The following is a 22247-nucleotide window of genomic DNA, read 5'->3' on the forward strand; positions in this document are numbered from 1 at the left end:
CCTAAAACATTTTCCAATCTTTCATTTTGTGCATTCACTGCTCTGCACATATTTTTCCACTCTTTTGGGTATGAACGGAAGTGATGAACCAACATTTTTCGATATGACATATAGAGAGTTTCTTATTTTTTCAAATATAAATAAATATTTACCTACTTATTATTTAAAATATAGGAATACGATTATGTTTTTAAACTAATTATGATCTTTAGGGAAATTAAATAAAACTTTTATATACAAAATATTATCCTTACTTTTTAGGATTCTAAAATAGAAATTGATTATACCTCTATTTATAACTGACTTTTAACTCATAAATTTTGAAATGAATCAAACATTCAAATGCATTCGAAGAAAGACTAAAATTATGAAAAAAGAGAAAATTGAAGGAAGAACTAAAGTTGGTGAAAATTAAGAGCTACTGGAATAACGGGGAAAAAAAAAACAAGTAAGCAAATGGACTGTCCCTTCATTCCTGCTAACTCATGATTTGAATACATATATTGCATTCATAAGGTTGGGAGAAGGATCTGACTATTCATTATTCGAATACAGTGTATTTCCACAACTCGAACCATGCTCAACAACCACACATATATCATTTTGGGGGCAGACAGATAAAATCGAATCAATCGCAAAATTCTTATCTTCAACAATCCTAATGAGATTATAATTGTTGGAACCATCTTGGTACATTATCAACTGTGATATAGTTAGATTGCTTTAGGAAAAAAGCTTACCTTGAATATGTTTCACAAATTGTTGAAATGATGAGTTTGACGAAATATACACCTTAACAACCTAAAAATCATGATAATGAGAACTCTAATCCCATATACCATCAAACATAAACCTAATTCACTTTAAAACGTAAAAATAGTAACTAGGGAAGAAAGCACGATAAAGCAAAATTAAATTAAAAATTTATGAGTCAATAGTAAACACTTTTTTAAAAATACTGATTAAGAAAGATTTAAGTTGATTTAAATATGACAATAATAGATATAAAATTCGAAATTAATAGTACATAATTCGAAAACTTTGAAAACACGAAAAAGATAAAATTAATTTGACAAGGATGCGTACAAAATGATGAAAAATATATGTAGACAGAGTCAAATCTGGTAACAAATATTTAAAAATATAAAAAATGTGTTTGAAAAAGTAAAATTAAAAATTAGTTTGAATAAATCAAATACGATATTAGAATTTAAATTTATATTTGGAGAAAAATGAGTAAATTTTCGTTAATCATTATTAATTAAAAAAATAGTTACATAGAATATTATTTACCAATATAAAATAAATTTTAAATTCAAATTGGTGAGAAAAATTAGAAAGGAGCCATTAATTGTTATTTTATTGAATTAATTAGATTGCAATTTGATAACAGAAGCCCAACCAATTATATTGTATCATAACTATATATTTAATTCAACTTCAACAATTACGATACAATTTTAAGAACACGAATTATAAAACAAACGACCACACTAAGAGCAAAACAAAAACTTCAAAAATATCCTATACATGATCTACATATAATTTGCTAAAAATCATATTATTTTCTAGTTTTGATATTTTTCCAAACGGAACATAAATCGTGCCTACATATTCCAATTCCAATTTTTTTTTTTCCAACAATTTAGGTTGTAAAGTGCCCAAAGTAAGAACATTCGAAAGTACTGGGCCCAATACCGAGCCCAATAAACCAGCCCATTTATATGATACCAAAAACTTTCATAAACCCCTAATCTTCTCTACAAACTTCCTCTCTTCTCTGTCCTACCGCCGCCGCTATCTCTCAATCTCTGGTAAGCTTCTCTCTCTCTCTCTAAATCTCCGGCAAGCAATTCTAGCTCTCCTCCCGCATGTTCATTGTTATCCGCTTCTTTTCGTTCACAGATACACAGATCGTCTCATTTTACCCCCCTGTTCTCATATTTCCATCTCGAAGTTGTTTTTTTAATTATCATAACAGAAACTCGGAACTGATTAGTGGTTTACTCTATAAGTCTTTGTTCTTGATTCAGACTGGCTGTTATAGGGTTCCTTATATTCATTTTATCTGATTATTTATTTATTTATTTTTTTTTGCAGTTTTTTCTTGCAACGGGGAGGAAGAACTTCTAATCAAGAAGAAAAATGTCAGCGTGAGTGGAAATTTGTTTATGACTATGGCTAACTTCCTTGTTAATTGCCATTTTTTTTTTGCGATATATTTGGTCGTGTTCTCATTATCATGGAAATTTACGATGCCTTCGTTTTGTTAGAAGTAGAATCTGCTGCTTTTAGTTGACTATTCGAGAATGTTTGCTATTTTTCATAATGAATAAGATACGTGTTGGAAGTTTGATTGGTGAAGGCGATAAAGGAATCAATCTTGAAGACTTGAGATGCAAATTAAATGTTTTGGTTATTGGTCATATAAAATGTAGAGTTTGAAGTACAAAATGTGATGTAAACGATGATCTGTAATAGTTCTTTGTATGGGATTAATAGTTGCTGGGGAGTCAAGATGCTTATATTACACGTTCAGCGGTGAACTACTATTGAATTTGAGGCTTTTGATGGGTAGTGTCATGAGATTTGCGTCATTGAATATGCAATTGCCTTCCATTGTTGACAAAAGCATGTCATAGAGGGGTGTTGTATTCCCTTTTGACTTGATTTCTTTTGCAGTGATGAAGTTGCAGTTGTGGCTGAGGCTCCTGTCCCAGCTCTAGGTGAGCCGATGGACATTGAGACTGCTTTGCAACTTGTTCTTAGAAAATCGTTGGCTCACGGTGGGCTTGTTCGAGGCCTTCATGAGAGTGCTAAAGCTATTGAGAAGCATGCTGCTCAGCTCTGTGTCTTGGGAGAAGACTGCAACCAGCCAGATTATGTTAAACTTGTCAAAGCTCTTTGTGCGGAGCACAACGTTAACTTGATGACAGTCCCAAGTGCAAAAACCCTTGGGGAGTGGGCCGGTGTAAGCGTTCAATCTTTATTTAAACACATTTTTTTTAACATTCAATCTACAGTAAAATGGTTTACATTTTGCTCTCCTTTTGTTGATATCTGGCCCCATTATGCACTGTATTATACTCATTGTACCAAGATTGATACCTGTCAATATTTAGCTACTGTTTTACATGTTCTGATATGCAAGGATATAAACAAAATGTATATATGCAAAATCCAGAGAATTTGTTTGATCCTCACTTGAAGTGAACTGCCAACACTACCATGAAAAATTTGTTTTTGCCTTTTAGTTCTAATATTTGCTTTCTTGCACCATCAGTTTGAGTTTGATATAACGGTGCAATTAATATACATTTACCTATATTACTAGCAAAAGCTTATGTGAGTTCAGAATAAGTCATTTTTTTTTTTCATATTTGGTCTAATGCAGCTATGCAAAATTGATTCCGAAGGAAAGGCTAGGAAAGTTGTTGGTTGCTCTTGTGTTGTAGTTAAGGTAACATATATATGTCCATTCACTTCCATAGCAAATATCCTGTTCCTTCTCTTATTAAACAATCTGTTTACTTGAATTTTTTTATGTGTTATCCCCAGGACTTTGGGGAAGATCACGAGGCGCTTCACATCGTCCAGAAGCATGTGAGTTCAAATTGATTATCGAAATGGTGTCTGTCGAGACTACAGTTGTTGGTCTCACTTAGAAAGTTTTTGATCGTTAGTTATGTTTAGATTTGGTGCACCGTTGTTGCTTAACACCTTCACCCCTATAATGTGTTTTTCTTTGTTGATTGATTGGAAAGACTAGTTTTTATCTTCTGAGTCCATTGATGTGGAGCTCATTATCATTCCGGCCAACAGAACAATTTATTCATCAAGAGTCTCCTTGCCCATGGGAAAAGTGGAATATTTATCATCTTTCTTGCTGAATTCATATTTAGATTTATCTACTTCCATTCTATTATTGTGGGTGATTTCTAATTTGTTTCAAAATGGCAATTATGCCCTCATTTGAAGATCAAGGTCTATCGTTTTGCTGTTGAAAGGAGGGTGGGAACTTGCAGACAAGGCCATCTTTGAAAATTTAATATTGATACAAGTTTTGAAGTCCGTTTAGACTGACTTTCTGAATGTTTTAAAAAGGCGTTTTTTAAGTGAACAAAAAGTATTTTTAAGTGCTTAGAATGTGAATCCAAATATGCTTCTAATAAGTTGACAGTTGGAAGTTACAGTCGGATGGTCTACTTGTGTTGTGAGATACCTGGCTTTGTTGAATAGAATTCAACTACATTGGAATGGATGGTACAAAGTCCTCCAGTTTTTCATATTTTTGGAGAAATGCGGCGTGTTCGAATTCTTATCCCTTTTATGCGAGAAAGGGGGACCAAGGAGGAGTCCTTGACCTGCAACATCTCGAGGTGGATTTATTCAATCACATAGTTTGTACTCCTAGAATATGGCAACTTTTCTGTTGACCTAACTTTCAAGTGAGCGGACCTACTTGAAGGAAAAAAGGAGGTTGGGGTATATTTTGAAATTATCATTTTAAAAAGCAATTTGAATTTGCATGAAGAAATCAAGTGACAAATAATTTAGTTGAATTTCTTTTTTCTCATATAAAAATGGTTTTTAATAATTGAAACCCAACAAAAAGTAAAACAAGCGACTTTAGAGTTAATTTTTAGTACAAAAACGAGCTTACAAAATGGTAATAAAGTTAAATTTTAAGCAATCGAGCCGGTTCGTACTTTGCAATATTTGAAGAGATAAGATGACAAACAAATGATGTCATATCAATTAAATTATAAGAATGAAACCAGTGCTTATTTATGGACATGAAGTTTTCAAGAAAAAAAATATAAATCATACTCATTTTAGTTAAGTGGGAAACATGAAAATGGATTCGGAACAAATATGTTAAAGAACATGCCTCGAATTTAGAAGCAATTTCAGTATTTGATGCTAAAAAAGACGACAAAAAGACATTTCGACTGTTATAAACTCAAAATTATAATGAAAATTGTTCCTTTTTGACGAATAATGATAATTTGAACGTGACCACACTCAAATTCAACCATGGCTTAGTAATCTGCGCCAAAAACCAAAGCAAAAAGGGCGCCAAGGGGAAAGCGAACGAGCAAGAAACGAGGGAAAAAAAAATGAACTTTTTTGCAAAACCCACAGTATCTATCGGATTTGAAGCTCAAAGAATGAACTAGAATTGATTCAAAGGGCGAAATCCGAAACTGCCCATTTCTCTGCATGCCCAACACTTTGCTCGAAACACCCTTTGAAGAAGAAGACATAGCTCTGTATTTGGTGGTATGACTCGATTTCTTTGCCTGAATTGAGATTCTCCTTCTAAGCTTTTGGATATGAACTTGTCTGAGAAAGAGCTCGAAGAGCAGCTTAAGGAGATTGGGAGTGAGCTTTCAAATCCCCCTTCTTCCATTGATGCGCTTCTCAAAGCTCTTGATGTAAGAATGTGTTTTTATATTTTTTCTTTTCTTATCCATTGCATAGCTTTTTATATCTCTTATTGTGCATAATTTCGTTCTGGGGTTTGGTTAATTTTCAAGAATTTCAAATGGTTTATGGCTTTTCTTCATGATACGAACTGTCTTCTCATATCTATTGATGGGCTGATAGGGATTGGGGTACAAATTATTACGCATTTTTCACTTGCGCCCATAACAATTTATGATTTGAAGGTCTTTTGCAATTTATTTAGTTTTGAACAAGGAATAGGAAATACACGATGATAGAAATATTCCAAAGATAGTTATCCCCCCTTAGGGATTCATGATAGGTGTGGTGTACCTTCTCATAATGTTTATTCACGACATAGATTACTGGCCATTGTGCCTCCACCCAATTTTTTTAATGTTTTTTCAGATGAAGGGCAAGTCTAATATACTTTTTGGCATGGCGAAAATTTCCTTTACTCAACAAGAAACATTTTCCAAAGTTTTCATGGTATTCGGATATGTAGTCAATTTGGTCCTGAGAAATCTAAAATTGTTGTTTAAGAAAGCATTTTATTAGCGTTTCTTCCAAAAGGGTTTGTTCTTTATTGTTCATGATGATGATAATACGTTTGAAGAACCACACTCCCTTTCTTCCTCTAGGACTTGGTTTTTTGAAGCATTTCTGTTCCCCATTGGGGTTATTAGTCTAATAATGTTAATTCTGTCCTTAATACTAGTTTTTAGTCGATATCACAAAAGCTGTCCTCTTTTGCAATTTTTATTCAGAAAGCGGAGTGTCTTTTAACAAATGTGGAGCAATCGCCAACGAGATCTATGCGAGATGCACTCCTGCCCTTAATGAAGGTGTTAATTTCGGATAAGCTTTTGAAGCATTCAGAAGAGGATGTGAAGGTTACAGTAACATCCTGCATTACTGAAATAACAAGAATAACTGCGCCAGATGCCCCTTATGATGATGAAAAAATGAAGGTATCTGTTAAGTTGCTCATTCTTGAAATGCATGTTCCGTGTGTGTTTTTTTAGTTATTTATTTATTTTTTTTCCACTTTTACTGGTGCAGGTGATCTTTCAATTGACTTTAGAAGCTTTTAGAAAGTTGTCAAATGTATCTGGTCGTTGTTATACAAAGGCTTTATCCATTCTTGATGCTGTTGCGAAGGTCCGTTTGTGCTTGGTGATGCTGGATCTGGAGTGTGATACTTTGATTCTTCAGATGTTCCAGGACTTCCTAGAACTCATTAGGTAAAGGTCATAAAAATGGTTGATGTTTAGAATATTATACCACAGTTATCCAAATTTATTCTTCAATTAGTTTCCTGGCACTTTATGAAATTCTCTTTTCATGCTCTGATAGTGATAACTTTTTTGGGAATTACCTGTTGAAACTGTAGTTTTCTTTTCAAGCAAACCTGTCTTAAAAGCTTTCAAAAGCATTTGGTTACTCTTTTCATGTGATTATTATCATTTTTTGGGTAGAAACTGAATTTTCATGGAACAAAATTGAATATACATACACAAAAAAAAGACCTAAAAACTACAGACTGGGACTCCAATCCAAATAAAAGAAAAACTAAGATTATAGATACACAATCCTAGTAACTGAAGAGCCAACTCTCCACAAAATAACCAAAACATCAGCTTGCCCCAAAAAAAATTGTCCTCCTGAAAAGGTGAGCGTAGGAGCACCTCCTCAATAATAGCATAGCCATCTCTTTTCTGGGTTAAGCACAAATTGTGAGTGTCTCCAACCAACAACACCTCCTCAATAATAGCATAACCATCTCAATTCTGTTTTAAGCACAAATCGAATGTCTCCAACCAACAACACCAAAGGGACCGGACAAACTAATAGCTTCTCAACAAATGATGCAAATCCTCAGTCTGATGACAACAAAGAATTCACCATTGCAAAAACAAAACAAGGAAAGAGTGTCTCCGAACCTGATCTGAAGTGCATACAAAAAACTTTTAACTTTCAAGATGGAGGAGAAAGTAGAGGCGGTTTGGGGCGAGGAAGAGATAGACAACACGTGAAAGAGTATCTCTGAACCTGATTCGAAGTGTTAAGTCTCCCATTGTAAACCCTGCCATACAAGAAACTTTAACCTTCAAGATGGAGGAGAAAGTAGAGGTGGTTTGGGGGCAAGGAAGGGACAGACAACACGTGATATAAGGGACTACTTGAGAAACCCCTAGAGGCATATGGAATCCAAAACCTAGAATCCCTTTTCCCTTGAAGCACCTAGTGATTATTTTAAAAAAAAATGCAAATTGACAACATTTAGCGCCTCTCTATTCGAAAACGGCGCTTGAAGCCTAATGACAAGGAGGAGGAGGAATTAGAGGTCGGTAATATAGAAGCTACAAAATGAAACCTCTTACTTGAACGATCGAATAAGCAAGGGAACAACTGCTGAAGAGGCTTATCTTTCACCCACCAATCCTCCCAAAAACTTGCGCTCATGCGCTCCTCAACAGAACATCTAATAAACGGGGTAAAAAATTGGAAGCCAAAGGCACTCACTTTCCAGAGGTTTTTATTAGGCCCTTTGGTACCAGTATCTGCTGCCCACTCAAAAGAGTGCGTGCAATACCAACTCACGACTAGTGCCACAAAGCGTTTGACTCCATGAAGAACTGCCACAACCATTTAGCCAACAAATCCTCATTATGTAATCTTTAAGCTACCAATCCCTAAGCCTCCCAACTCCATTGGCTTAACTGCCACCTCCCAGTTAACTAGACGGGACCCTCCCTCCTCATCAACCCCGTCCCATAAAAAATTTATGATCACTTTCTAAATGCACTTACACATAAAAATTGGAATTTTGATGAGAGTTCAGAAATAACTGGGAATCTCACTCAACACTCTTCATCAAGAGTGAGCATTCCCCTTTAGAGAATAAGACCCTTCTCCAAGCAAACAATTGTTTTTGGATCTTATCCAAAACACTTGGCTCCTCAGGTTACCTTGTGATTGAAGCCCAAGATAAGAGGAAGGAAGCTGACCCACCTTACAACCTACCAAGGAGGCCCAAGAATTTTGCTTAGAACAACACCACTAGGCCAAATAAAAACTTCTTCTACTATTAATCTTAAGATAAATAAAAATACCATTAAGGTTCGCAAAGGAACTTAACTATCAAGAAACCATTAGGCCCTCGACAAATTCCTCCTCAAATCCACCAATCACTCTAACCCTTTCCACGATCTCAACTTTCCTCGTCTTGATATCTCTAAGAACTGTAAGATTCCAATCCTTTAAAATGCCTTTAAGGGCTCATAGTTTCCTCAAGAAGCAGAAACTCTCCCACTCCCCATCAACTCTCACACCCCACCATGAGGAAATGGATGCCTTACAGTCAGGGCGGGACAACCACATATTCTTGAACCTAAATGGATTGGTCCCCAAGAAATTCTTCTAGAGATCAGGCTTGGAGGCCAATGATTGGAGGTAAATCTCGGGTCCAAGGCTTGTATATTCTTGAACCTAAAAAAATTTAACCTCCAAGAAATCCTTCCAGAGTTCAGATGAAGAGGGCAATGATCGAAGGTAAATCTCGGGCCCAAGACTTGTATAGGACTCAGAAAAAACTCTACCCATCCCATCGATAGCAAGAACCTGTCTAACTGATGACTTACCACCCCCTCTCTTCCGTCCAACCAAACGACTTCTTCATGTTCTTGTTTGCATTCAGGGATTGCCCTCAATATTGATGATTTGAGATCTTGCCAGCTCGTTTATACAAAACACTGCAAACCAAAGCTATGTGACAGTTTTGAAATGTGTCCTAAAACTCAGCTTATGCTGTTCTATTTGGTAAGAACTTTTTATGAATATAGACATTACTGACCTCACAAGCATGGTTTCAGTACCATGCAAGATATTGTAGACTCGACATTTATATTGGTAAAGTAAATGCGAGATCTTAAATCAGCTTTAGATATCGATGGAATTTGGAAAGTTTGGATTAGATCTTTATTGATGTGTTGACTGAAGATGATTTCTTAGGCATTTGATTTATCAAATTGATAATAATTTGAGATTAGTAAAGGGTTCTCTACAAATATATGAATGTATTGGCGTAGTGATTAAGAGAGGAGTATCATTTTGATTTGGTTAGATTGCACTGATCTTGATGTTATATTTCTTCTTTTAAGCTCTATTTTCTTCTTCTAATCTTGATTTATTTTCTCCAAATTCTAAGGTCCAACCATCCAACTGCTGTTTTTTCAGCCATGGAAGCGATTATGACTAATGTCTTAGATGAAAGTGAAGAAATCTCCCCAGATCTTCTCAGGCCTATTTTAGCTAGCGTCAGGAAGGAAAATCAGGTATTATTATTATATTTTTAATATCTTGATCTCCCTTGTTTGTTAGTCCCAACCTTATTTCTTTTATATTATCATCAATTAATTGGTTTGCCCATTATTATAGGAAGCAGCTTCTATTTCATGGAAACTGGGAGAAAAGGTTATGTCCAACTGTGCTACTAAGCTCCAGCCCTATCTTATGGGTGCAGTTCAGTCTCTTGGTGCTTCTTTGGATGACTATGATCCCATAGTTATGTCTATATGCCAAAATGGAACTGATGCTGCGGATCATTTGGTGAGTTGTACTGACTAATCCAGAAAGTTCTTGATTTCATATGGATCTGAATTGGTGCTATTTAGAACTGTCGTATACAGATAACTGCATCATAAAGTTAATACATTTGTTTGAGAATCTATAGTTACTTGGCACAGTCTTGTGCGAAAGGGCATCAGGCTCCAAGGATAAATGCCACAGACTATTTTGTTCAAAGAGCCACGTTCTTAAGGGATAAATTACCAATCCCTGATCTGCTTTCTTGTTTTAGAAGCAGACTCTCGTTTAACCAGCTGAGGATCACCACCATGAGCTCACCTCTTCTCATTAAAAGTCCTGGCGTAATAGATTTCTTATTCATTTTTTAACCTAGAAACATTAAGATATGTCAAAATGTCTCTGTCAATTGATTCAAGACTGCAATGATAATAATCTAAACATTCTGAAAATGGACCAAATATTTGGCAATGACTGCCATGAATTCATCTTTGTTTATTTTCATTTGTTAATTAAAAAGCAAACATTGAAATGGTGGTTTAATGAGTAACAATTTTCATCATTTGATGGATCAAGTATGCAGCAGTACATCAAACAGCCTCTCTCACATTTCCTTTTGAGAATTTATTTCCCTAGGTCTCATAAGTAACCCCATGTCTTAACCTAAATATATTCATTCCTCTTCAGTCTTCATATTGTCTTTGAAGCTGACTAACTAAACTTTGGTCTTTATGAGATGATCCTTTATGAAACTAATTATTCGTGGAATTTAACAATGGTAGAGAAGTGCAATGTAATTTCTTGCCTTTTTCTTCCCTATTAAAATCTTCCAGATTGCCAAGATTATGCTGCTAATGAAGTTTTATCAATTATTTGCCATTTAACTGTTTGGAGCTTGAGAAGGGAGAAAGAATGTAATAGCTGAGATATTTTATCTGCGTATACGTTGTCAAGGTTTAGTTAATAATACATCAGAACTCCCTTTCCATTTATTTAAACATGGTATTTTTAACTATATGAACCCGAGGTCCCCACCCTTCTTTATCTTTTGGTTTTGAGATGAACTTAGGAAGGATTGGTACGAAAGGGAAAAGTGCATCTTTGGCCATTAAGACGAACTGAAATAGTGTTATCTGATACAACAGAACTATATTGCTCTGTGATTTGGTTCCTCTTTTCTGACATTTGATTGAATGCTTTAGGAAAATGAAAATATCGAAGAGAAGGGGATGAATTCGAACGAGCCAATGCTGGTATGTGTCTATGTCTATATGTCAAACAATCCTTGCCACAACCCCAACCCCCCCCCCCCCCCCAAAAAAAAAAAAAAAAAAAAAATCACAAACTTGTATATATTCCTGCTGCTAAATAGGTGACACAGACGCATACACCAGATGCAAGTATTGAAGAGAATCCTCGAACTGATGCTGCTTCTGAATCGTTGATATCCCATGGTACAGTTGCAGCGGGGAATGACAACAGACTGAAGGCATCCTCAAGAAAATCACAGAAATGTAGTGAACAGTCAAAAATGACAGAAACCAAAATACCTGACAGTGTAGAATCTATGAAGGCAGAGGACACATTAGACTCTGTACCAAAGAAACGAGGCAGAAAACCCAACTCCTTAATGAATCCAGATGAAGGCTATGATCATTATTGGATCGGAAAAGGACGGGAAAGGTCCAGGCTATCCAATCGCAAAAAGTCCAATGACCAAGAAACTAAATTTTCTCCTGTAAGCCTTAGTGTAGAAAAGGTTTCTTTGCCAACAGAGGTAGAAAAGGAGTCTTCTGGACATGCTGCAGAAAAACACATAGAGTCTGAAGATGAAGTGGTAAATGAGAACGTGAAAAAGATGGATGAAACAACTCAGGTGAGGTCAAGGAAATCTAAAGCTGGTAAGTCTAGGAAGGATAAATCAACTGAATTTTCTCCTTTAGGCCCAAGAGTTGAAAAGGCTTCTTTGCCAACAGAGGAAAAAAAGGAGTCTCCTGCACATGCTGAAGTGAAACATATGCAATCTGAAGATGAAGTGGTAAATGAGAATATGAAAAAGATGGAAGAAAAAGTTCGGGTGAGGTCAAGGAAATCTAGTAAGTCTAGGCAGGATGAAGCAACTAAATTTTCTTCTGTAAGCCCAAAAGTAAAAAAGGCTCCTTTGTCAACAGAGGTAGGAAAGGAGTCTTCTTCCCATACTGAAGAGAGACGTATACAAGTTGACGATGAAGTGGTAAATGAGAATATGGAGACGATGGTAGAAAAAGCTCAGGCGAGGTCAAGGAAATCTACAGTTGGCAAGTCTAGGAAGGATAAGGCAACTAAATTTTCTTCTGTGAGCCCAAGAGTACAAAAGGATTCTTTGACAACAGAGGTAGAAAAGGAGTCTTCTGCACATGCTGAAGAGAAACCTCTTCAATTGGAAGATGAAGTGGTAAACGATCACATGAAAATGATGGAAGAAAAAGCTCAGGCGAGGTCAAAGAAATCTACAGTTGGTAAGTCTAGGAAGGATAAGGCAACTAAATTTTCTTCTGTAGGCCCTAGAGTACAAAGGGATTCTTTGACAACAGAAGTAGAGAAGGAGTCTTCTGCACATGCTGAAGAGAAATCTGTACAATCGGAAGATGAAGTGGTAAATGAGCACATGAAAATGATGGAAGAAAAAGCTCAGGCAAGGTCAAAGAAATCTAAAGTTGGTAAGTCTAAGAAGGATAAAGCAATCCATGATCCTGGATGTGTTGTTTCAGAAGAGAAAGTATCTGTTCCCTCTGATTACAAAGAAAAACGGTCAGTGCATTTGGTTATGAAGTTGAGAGTGAAGAGCACCAATGGGGATGGGTCAGTAGTCCAAAAAGATGTTATAGTGAAATCCATCGATACTAATATGGATAAGAACATTCATAAACCATCAACCTGTGAGGTACACCAAATGTTCTTCCTTCCTTACTCATCACTTAACCACATGTTGAACTTGAAGTACATATTTAATAAAAACTCTCCTTTACTCTTCTGTTCCACTACCTTATGGCGTCTCTCCACATTCTGAATAGGTAAAAGATTCCAAATCTGCCAAGTTAGATGGTGATGATTACTTGGAAGAAACCCCCCAGGCAAAAGCTACAAGGAAGCATGCCATTGTGGAAAAAGAGGTAAGACTTTTATAATCTTCCTTTGTCCACTTCCATAACTATGACACTCACATGCTTTGAGGGTACTTTCTTGAGACATTTCTGTCTCTGTTTATTTTCATATAACATCGTCACTGAGGTACATGTGAGAATTTGATTGAAGTATCAGTCTTGGAAGCTAAAGTCATAGGCTGTTATTTGGGCATTGCTATTATATCACATAGATAAGTGGATTATACTTTGTAGTATGTTAACCTTTTACACATACAAAGAAAATCCTGATTCCTCAATCAGATGGATATCCTTTTTTTTTTAAAGATATATTTTTGTGGCTTCTGCTAACTTGTATTATTTAAGTTCATTTCAGGTAATGGGCATATCAAGTGCTGGAGAGGAATTGGTTGGTAGGAGAATAAAGGTTTGGTGGCCCCTGGACAGGATGTGAGTACTTTATGAACTTGCTGATTGGACATTTTATACATCAGTAACTCTTTATTTATTTCTCTATTTCTATCAATTTTTTTTTACTTGCTCTGTTAAAGTAACCAAACTAAACCCTCGAGATTTTATTACCAACTTGAAAATGAAATGTTTAGGAATAATTACTTGCATGCTGAGCTGAATGAGTACTGAGGACAGGACACCATAGTTGTGCTTTATGTGGCAAAATTAACAGCATTCCTCAAGAGGTCTTGCAATTTTCCATGTTTATAGGAGAATGGTGTTATGATGTATTTTTCAGTGCTTATTATAGGTGAGAGTCGTGTGTCATGATGGTGCACGGTCCAAGACAGTTGACATATCGGAAAAATATAGCAATCAATTATTATCTTTGTCCTCATCTTTCTTTGTGGCTGAATTGGCGGCTCTGATATGCTTTAGTGGATATAGGCATTGTTGAACCACTCTTAACAATGCCTATAAGCATTATCTCGTCCTTAAGAAGGGAAACTTAAACAAAAATTTAGCCACTTGGGCTACAATTGATCATGGCCTAAAATATCATGTATCCAGTGAAGTCTGGATAGTCACATCATCGACTCGTTGAATAGTTGCATTACATAACTTTTAATTGATGATAAGTAGCAGAAGAACGTTTGTTTTTAGCATATACTAGGACCCAGTTTACAATAAACGTACAATAAAAGAAGAGCACCTGCCTTCTGTTAATATGTAAAGAAAGGCGAAAAAGGGAACTGACTTCAAGAGATGGTTAGTGGGAGGGGACAACTGTATGAGAAAGGCCAGAGAGAGATAGAAAGAATGGCTCTCTAATTGTCTGGGTGTTTTGTGTATCGTCTCTGGTTCTTATGTTCTAGAGGAATATCAGAAGAATTAGTGGGGGATGCTTGCACAATAGATGCTACACAATTAGGTTTCTATATAACAACAAACCTGATAGATACAAACTTTAAAGTCTTATTTTTTTTTGGTTTTCCAGGTTTTATGAAGGCGTTGTTCGTAGCTTTGATCCTGTCAAGAAAAAGCACAAGGCAAGATGACCCTAGCCTGCCCCAAACCATTTATTTCTATTCTGAGTGTATGCTTTTGCCAATTTTGTAACCAGTTCATATTATGAACAGCTTCACTTCACATATGACCACGCCTTTGGTTCAGTAACCAGTCATTCCTTCTCTTCTCATAGCCTCAATCCCTTGACCATTCTGCTTTCTGCCCCTCCTTTGTTCTTGTAATGACAACTTGGACAAAATCATTCCTTGCTGATGCAGCAATCATTGGATGATACTCAGATGAACTGAACCATCCATTCTGACATCTCAATAAAGGCTACCTTCCTTTTCTCTTCCATTATTTATGCTTTTTGTAGTTTCTGATATTTCCCCCCCTTTTTCTCTTTTATTTGTCAAGGTGTCATATGATGATGGTGATGAAGAAATATTAAACCTCAAAAAGCAACGATATGAGCTCATTGGTGCTGATCCTCTGCTAGTTGGAGTAGGTGTCTCACTTAAACTATTTTAGCATATTTTCCTGTGTTGATTATTGCCATTTTATATATGATTTCTGTTTTTGTTATTCTGATACAGGATGAGGAAATGGATGTCCCAAAATCTGAAGCTTCGTCTGATATGTAAGCTTCGTTCTTACAACCATAATTTGCTATGTGAAAATTTGTTTTTGTTTTTGTCATGCTAAAGCATTTGGAATCATGGAACCTGAAAATTAACTACTTGTTATTGTTAGCTAAGACACCTTCCGTGTTCAATGAATTGAAACTCCTGGAACCTTTCCTCTGATTTTTCATTAATGATTCGGATTAAGCTACTGTTCTTACATATATGGGTTTCTGGTCGTTAATTATTTTGATAACTAAACTACTAATATTTTTCATGCATTATATTAAAAAAACTCCTTTCTGTGCTTACCTATATTATGTTCCCCCTCCTTTTATATTGTTGTGACATGAGATTTTGTTTTAATTTAGAGTAGACTGAGAAAGAGAAAAAGGAAAAACATGTCAGAATCAGACAAGAAGGAAAAAACCAGTTCTTCAACCAGAAGGTTTCTTGTTTGCTTGCCAATTGTGTACTTTATTCATTTCACATTCTTATTTGGACTCCAAGTTCTATATAATTTTCATGGAATTACAGAGATAGAGCTTCAGCCAAGTGGAAATCTGAAGTTAAATCAGCAAAGTCGAGCGAGAAAGTTGCCAATAGTTCCATGCTCAAGAAGTCTGTTATCTCCGATGAATCAATGGATGATGCAGGGAGCGTCGATAATAGTACAAAAGGAAATGATAAAAAGCTCATAGACTTGATAAAAAACAGTAGACTAAAGATTAACTTAAAGTCCAAGCAGAATGCAGCAAGCAGGGAATAACATCCCGAGAAACAAAGAAGAACCTCTTGCCACCAAGAATTTAGCAGTATTAGAGGTACGAGAACTGCATACCATCGTTTTGCCAGTTAGGAAAGACCATAGGCCAGCTTAGTTCCTTTTCTTTTGTGTCTTTAGAAGTAGAAATGAAAAACAGTCTTTCATCTAACCAGTCTTGTAAACAGTAGAGCCACCATATATAAACCTCCCATGTGTAAATCAGTTGCTGAATGATAACAAAAGCAGATAGTTATTATGTCAAAGCTGCTCATCCTAACATGTGCAGATAATTTAAGTTTTAACAGTTGATCCATTGACATAGATCAGTCACTAGAATACGTAGGTTGTATACCGAAATTTCGAGCTTCCTCACTGTAACCTGTGGCTGTTTCGTAAATCTGTAGCTGTTGAAAGCCTAGCTTCTTACTCAACCTAGAATAATTATCTTTTTATAAGAAACTGAACTTTCATTCAAAAAAATGAAATTCTGAAACGAGCAACATACGTAGTTGCCATCATTTTCTTTGTTAGGTGGTGTTTTGACTTTCATTACACCGTGTTGTGTTTGTCAAGACTTCTGAGCATATAGATGTAAAAAAGTATTCAATCTTATTAAATTTGATTGGAAATTTTGGTTAATTGTAATGAATGGTTAACATTAGAAGCATATTAGAACAGACCCAACAAGAATTTGCTTAAGGGGGCAATAGCCCTTTATTGAATGGGACACTCTTCCACTATTTCTAAGTTGTTGGCTTTGTTTTGTGGAGCATGTTGCATTAATGTACTTCACCAATCCCTTTACCTAAATATTCTTTCTTTCAAAAGGTTTCTAAGGATGTTGGGACTTCATTATCAGTAGGGGTGTGAGAATAGTTGGTTCGAGTTGGTTTTCAACCAAATTAATTTAGTTGGCTCGTTTCGGTTGTTTTCAACGAACTATTGTACCCTGTAAGAAAGAAATGAAATTGAAGTTTTGTGAATCAAACAAGTAGTGATGAGTGATTAAAATGACTAAAATAGAATTCTCTTGCTATCACATATGCTTTAAATAAGAATTTTTTGCTCATATAAGGATAATTCAACGATAACTAAAAGTTGGAAGTTTAATAATTTAACAATCAAGTAAAAAGAAAATACTCAAACTTGACATTAAGATTACAGAACCTAGGTAAAAAAATATTCAACACAGCTACCAAAAATTTGCTCACAAGTGGCTACAAAATGTCAAAAAACTTAAGTTCTTAATTAATTGACCGTACCACTTCCATAAAGGTAAAGTATTATTTTGTTGAGTGCACTTTTAGTCTGTTCCATTCTTTATTCAATATTTAAACTTATAAATGTCTAATTTTCGCAGTAAATCTTAAAATTGATCTTATTCATGTGAATTCTTGCATGAAAATCATTTATTATTTATCTAATTTCAATAAATATTAACTTTAGAGGGTTAGATTTAAAATTTATTAAAAATACAAGGAATGAATTTAAAAATTTTTAGAGTATAAAGACTAAAAATTGGATAATTGAAAAGAAAAATATTATTCTAATCCTATATAATTTGGTTTGATTCATCCTATAAAAATTTATTTTTCCATCACTTCAAAATTTAAAACAAAAAGTTCATCTCATTTGATTATGATAATTAATTAGTAGATTGAAATGACTATAAAAGCTAAATAAGGTTAGGGTCAACTACCAAAACCCTTTTTAATAAATAAATAATAAATTATAAAATTTTCTCCTCCATTCGAAGTCACTGGCCAATATTTACTTTGGTCAAATTAAACTTTTTATTAGGGGTTGTTTGTTTTATAGCTCTTTAATATAAAATTTTAATATTAAAGGTCGAAAGATTTGAACACGTGACTTGTCGGGTTGAGGATATATGCTTCAACTAGTTCGTTTTTTGTTTTCTGAGAAAATATATACCTAAACTAATTAAACTATGTTCAAGTTATCAACATAAATATAATATTTAATTAATAGATATTTATTATTTTGCATATCCAAATACATATTTAATATCTCAAATATTAACTGCTAAATATTTAATATTTAATATTTAATATTTATACTCATCAGACAAAATATATGACCTAAATGAAATGATATTGTCAAAATGCTCAGCATAATTAATCTGACATAAAACATATGCTATCAAATATCAATCTCGACATTTGAGCATTTGAGAGAGAACGTATAATTAATGAAAAATGGAATGATCTATAATTTTCTAAATTTTCGAAAACATAGATGAAGAAGAAAAATATTGTAGATATAACATTTATGCGAGTTACGTGTAAGAACATGATCTACTACAATGCTAATCGTTCATCATTAAAACTCATTTAAAATATTGTCCATAAGAAATTATGTTTTAAAATACCTTTCACAACTGGGCAACGCGAGTATAACTCATCAACATAAAGTTTGTTCTACCGATCTCAAAATTAGAAGTTCGATTCCCATGTACTTTTCATAATAAATTAACCTTTAATTTCAAATGTTTTTTTTTTTTTTATAAAAAAAAAACCTTTAAATTTCGAAACCTATGTGGAGAAAAGTAATCATTCATTATTGTTTACTTCATTACATTACATTTATTTTAAATACATAATAGATTTTCTTTTTTAAAAAAGAGAAGGAAATTTAATAATACATAATTGAGTTGAAATCAATAATTTTGACTTTGAACACTTAATTTGAATTTGAAGGTTGTTCAGAACTACCAATAATCTATTTTCTTACTTAATTTTAAAATTTGCATCTGCTTTGATAAATTACTGTATTTTTATTAAGTTTTTGTTTAAGGAAAACTATATATATATATATATATATATATAGGTTTTTCTTATTATACTTTGATTAAAGATTTGAATATACAAACTTTGAGTAAGATGTGTTAATTAGAGATTCGTGCCAAAAAAAAAATTATATTGTTAAATAGTTGGTAATTAGTTGAATTTAATTCTTAAATGAAAAAAAGGTTTTCTCTTAATAGGGAATTTGAAATTTTCAAATACTTATTTAATAAATTACCTATCTATTTCTAAAAATATTATAAAAAGTCAACTAAATTTACGAATTAGAAATTATTATTTATTGTTTACACAATTCCAATTCTTCATTATAAAGTGAATTGAAGCTAACCCGATTAATTTTCTCAACAAAAAGTCGTATGCTTTATTACATAACATGGTTGTTATTGGGTTGATTTTTTACTTTTATTTTATTTTTTTCTAAAATTTTAAGCATGGTCTCATAAAATATTATAGGGCAAAAATATCTTTTTTTGACTCTCGATTTAAAAATAATACACATTTGTCTTTAAAATTTGAGTTTGATTTCAATTTAATCCTTAAGTTTTAAAATGTTATAATTTTACTCTTGATATTTGAGTTTTGTTTCGATTTGATCCTTAGGTTTCAAGATTTAGACTTTTAGTCCCTACTTTGCACTAAATACTAAATTTAGTATCTAGTGTTTAATGTCTATTAATTAATTAATAATAATTATGAAGTGTGGGTTTAAAATTATTTTTAATAGTGATAAAAAAATATAGTGAATTTAGTTAATTAAAATTCTTTTAAATTAATTAACAAATATGAACATGAAAGTCTGAAAGTGAGTATTTAGTGAAAATCAATGTAAGTGTTGAAATCTAGGGATTAAATTGAAAAATTAATCTCAATAGTAAAATTGTAAAATTTAGAAATCCAAAGACTAAATTGAAATCGAACTTAAAACTTAATGACTAAAAGTAAAATATTTTAAAATTTAGGGACTAAATACTAACTTACCCAAAATTTAGAGCCATGAGAGATATTTTTATAAAAAAGGAGCCCCAAACATATTTTCCAGTTTTCCCAATATAATGTCACTTTTTTATTATATTTTTCTTTGAAAGAAACCATGTTTAATTAATGTAATTGAATTAATTGTCCAAATTTTTAATAGCCAAAATTTATGCTAAATGTTGATAGGATTGAAAATCGGCTTGCCCATGGTAGACAGATTAAATAGATGAATACTGCTATTTTAATAGAAAAATTAGAAAAAACGAGTGGTTTCTAAAAATATTAGAGGCATTGTTTGCATGAGGTTTTCGAAAAAAAAACTTCGTCTCGTAAGATTTGAACTTTGTATTTATATCAATTTCAGTATAGAAAATATAATCTCTAATACAATAATTCTTTGATGCGATTAAAATAAACTTTAATATTTAAATTGGTTGATCTTCTTGGATGATTGACCTTCGAGCTTGTTGACCTTTTTCGATGATAACTTTTAGATATGTTGATCTTCTTGGATGATCGACTTTTGGGCTTGTTGATCTTCTTAGATGATTGGCCTTTGGGCTTGATGATCTTCTTGGATGATCGACTTTTGAGCTTGCCACCTATTCGACGATGCATTGACGCTTCTGATGTTATCTTGCAGTTGGCATTAGGATCTCGAGAGCAAAAGGAATGAATCTAGTGTACTTAGTAAAGGCAATCACAAACAAGAAAGCGGTTAGTCCTTATGCAATGCAACTAAGAACACAGGAAGGAAATCTACATCTACAAAGAAAGAGATGGCACCCGATCTCGGTCTCAGATGACGCGGTCAGAAGATTCGGAGGGTGAGCAGCCACCGGTTCTCACCCCCAATACTAGTACGGTCAGCACGACAACCTCGGAATCAGTAATACTTTTTTTGACTAGGTTAGAGAAGATAATGGGAAGACTAATCTAAGAAGTAGAAACCATATCCACCGGCATGTCTGCTTTGAGTGCAGTAATATGGCATGGATAGATACTACGCTTACGATTTCGGATCTCTCTTAATCTTATAGGTTCCATCTCACTCAATTCGGCTTCAAAGATTGATAAAAGCATGCGTTCTCTTTCATCTTCAGTTAGGGAAGGACCATCCCTATTTTGACCACCCGTATTGTTGCTGTCCATATAGACTTTGATGATCTTCTTGGATGATCGACTCATGGACTTGTTGATTTTCTTGATGATCGGCCTTTAGGCTTATTGATCTACTTGGATGATCAGCCTTTGGGCCCAATTAATTGGTTTTGGGTCTGATTTGAGCTTAGTTAGACTTTAATCCAAATAATAATATCAAATTAGACCAAATTAATTTTATCCGATTCAACGGTCATGATGAAAACACGTGGCGTCATCGGAATTTGGCTTCAACTTCAATTTATGACACACGTCAACTCTTAATTCATCCCAAATTTGACGATTTGGAATTTCGTCATTAATTTAGTAAATAACGTGGCAATTTGTGATTGGTCCAAAATTTCTCCTTCAAGATTTATGCACATATATAGATGGATAAATCTTGAAAAATATAAAGTTGTAATCGAAATTCAAACATATTTGTTCTTGAATTTGACCTCAATTGATGTGTTAGTCAAGCTATGAATTTAGTACATAAGTCTAACTTGAATTTGGGATAAAATTTGGAATATGTCCAAATTCTAATTTGAGATTTTACCCCATCTTGTTTTGAAAATATAGATAAGAACCTAAATTTAGATGAATTTGATATAAAATTTGGAATATGCCCAAATTTGAATTTTATATCCATTTGAGATTTTACCCTTAATTTAATTTGACTTGAGGATAAAAGTTTAAATTTAGATGGTTTAGATTTGGGATAGAATTTGAAATATGCCAAAATTTTAATTTGAGATTTTATTTACAATTTAATTGAATAATTTGATTTTGAATAAAATTTAGAATATGACCAAATTTTAATTTCCATAGTTTAAATTTGATTTTGAATAGAATTTAGAATATGCCCAAATTTTGATGTGAGATTTTATCTACCTATCCAAATTTTACTTGAAGATAAATTTGAGACGAAATCTACTAAAATCAAATTAAATAGGACCTTAATTTTTTTTTAATTAATTTGAAATTAGGATAAAATCAAATTAGGAAATCTAATAAAATCTAATAATTTATTTCAATTCTTTATTTAATTTAGATTTTCTAATTTGTCACGGAATTTGGGAGAACCTCTATAAATAGGACCTCAAACGCTTGCAGTATCCTAATCCCCTCCTCTTCTTCTAAACTTTTCTTTCTTTCTTTCTTTTTTTTTTCTATTTTGTTTTATTTTTTTCTTTTCCTTTTCCGTTTTTCCTTTTCTTTTCCTTTTCTTTTTCTTTTGTTTTTTTTTCTCTCTTTTTCTTTTTTCTACTTCTTTCTTTTTTTCCTATACCCATTTTTT

General features: G+C 33.6%; 2 protein-coding genes across 6 annotated transcripts; both read left to right on the forward strand.

Moving 5' to 3' along the window:
• The first annotated feature begins 1710 nt into the window (after positions 1-1710).
• On the forward strand, positions 1711-3911 carry LOC120085047 (small ribosomal subunit protein eS12-like). Its single transcript, XM_039040883.2, has 5 exons — positions 1711-1814; positions 2101-2153; positions 2683-2971; positions 3395-3460; positions 3559-3911. Exons 2-5 carry the CDS (start codon positions 2146-2148, stop codon positions 3616-3618), a joined length of 423 nt encoding a protein of 140 aa, XP_038896811.1. The 5' UTR covers positions 1711-1814; positions 2101-2145; the 3' UTR covers positions 3619-3911.
• Positions 3912-4983: 1072 nt separating this feature from the next.
• Positions 4984-16404, forward strand: LOC120085017 (Tudor/PWWP/MBT superfamily protein). Of its 5 annotated transcripts, none has more exons than XR_005483792.2 (14): positions 4984-5438; positions 6216-6419; positions 6511-6692; positions 9659-9785; positions 9889-10059; positions 11238-11288; positions 11408-12958; positions 13089-13187; positions 13534-13607; positions 14608-14659; positions 14750-15122; positions 15215-15258; positions 15618-15689; positions 15779-16404. XR_005483792.2 is itself a non-coding variant. In XM_039040835.2 (14 exons), the coding sequence occupies exons 1-14, from the start codon at positions 5337-5339 to the stop codon at positions 16008-16010; spliced, it is 3048 nt and encodes a 1015-aa protein (XP_038896763.1). In that variant the 5' UTR covers positions 4984-5336; the 3' UTR covers positions 16011-16404. The 5 variants fall into 5 exon arrangements, 2 of the variants coding, with proteins under 2 accessions (XP_038896763.1, XP_038896764.1); XR_005483791.2 differs by having other exon boundaries at positions 15036-15122; positions 15613-15689; XR_005483793.2 differs by having other exon boundaries at positions 15613-15689; positions 15779-16309.
• Positions 16405-22247: the final 5843 nt, after the last annotated feature.

Source organism: Benincasa hispida, chromosome 9 (genome assembly GCF_027475165.1).
Source record: "Benincasa hispida cultivar pf3 chromosome 9, pf3_genome.v1.1, whole genome shotgun sequence".
Taxonomy (NCBI): Eukaryota; Viridiplantae; Streptophyta; class Magnoliopsida; order Cucurbitales; family Cucurbitaceae; genus Benincasa; species Benincasa hispida.

What these genes read in the sequence shown, in the direction of transcription:
- LOC120085047 (XM_039040883.2), top strand. An exon ending in CCCTTGGGGAGTGGGCCGGT is followed by an intron (nt 2,972 to 3,394) that starts GTAAGCGTTCAA and finishes GGTCTAATGCAG; the next exon opens with CTATGCAAAATTGATTCCGA. An exon ending in GCTCTTGTGTTGTAGTTAAG is followed by an intron (nt 3,461 to 3,558) that starts GTAACATATATA and finishes TGTTATCCCCAG; the next exon opens with GACTTTGGGGAAGATCACGA.
- LOC120085017 (XM_039040835.2), top strand. Translation starts at nt 5,337, where the DNA reads ATGAACTTGTCTGAGAAAGAGCTCGAAGAGCAGCTTAAGGAGATTGGG. An exon ending in GACTTCCTAGAACTCATTAG is followed by an intron (nt 6,693 to 9,658) that starts GTAAAGGTCATA and finishes CCAAATTCTAAG; the next exon opens with GTCCAACCATCCAACTGCTG. An exon ending in CTGTCAAGAAAAAGCACAAG is followed by an intron (nt 14,660 to 15,035) that starts GCAAGATGACCC and finishes TTATTTGTCAAG; the next exon opens with GTGTCATATGATGATGGTGA.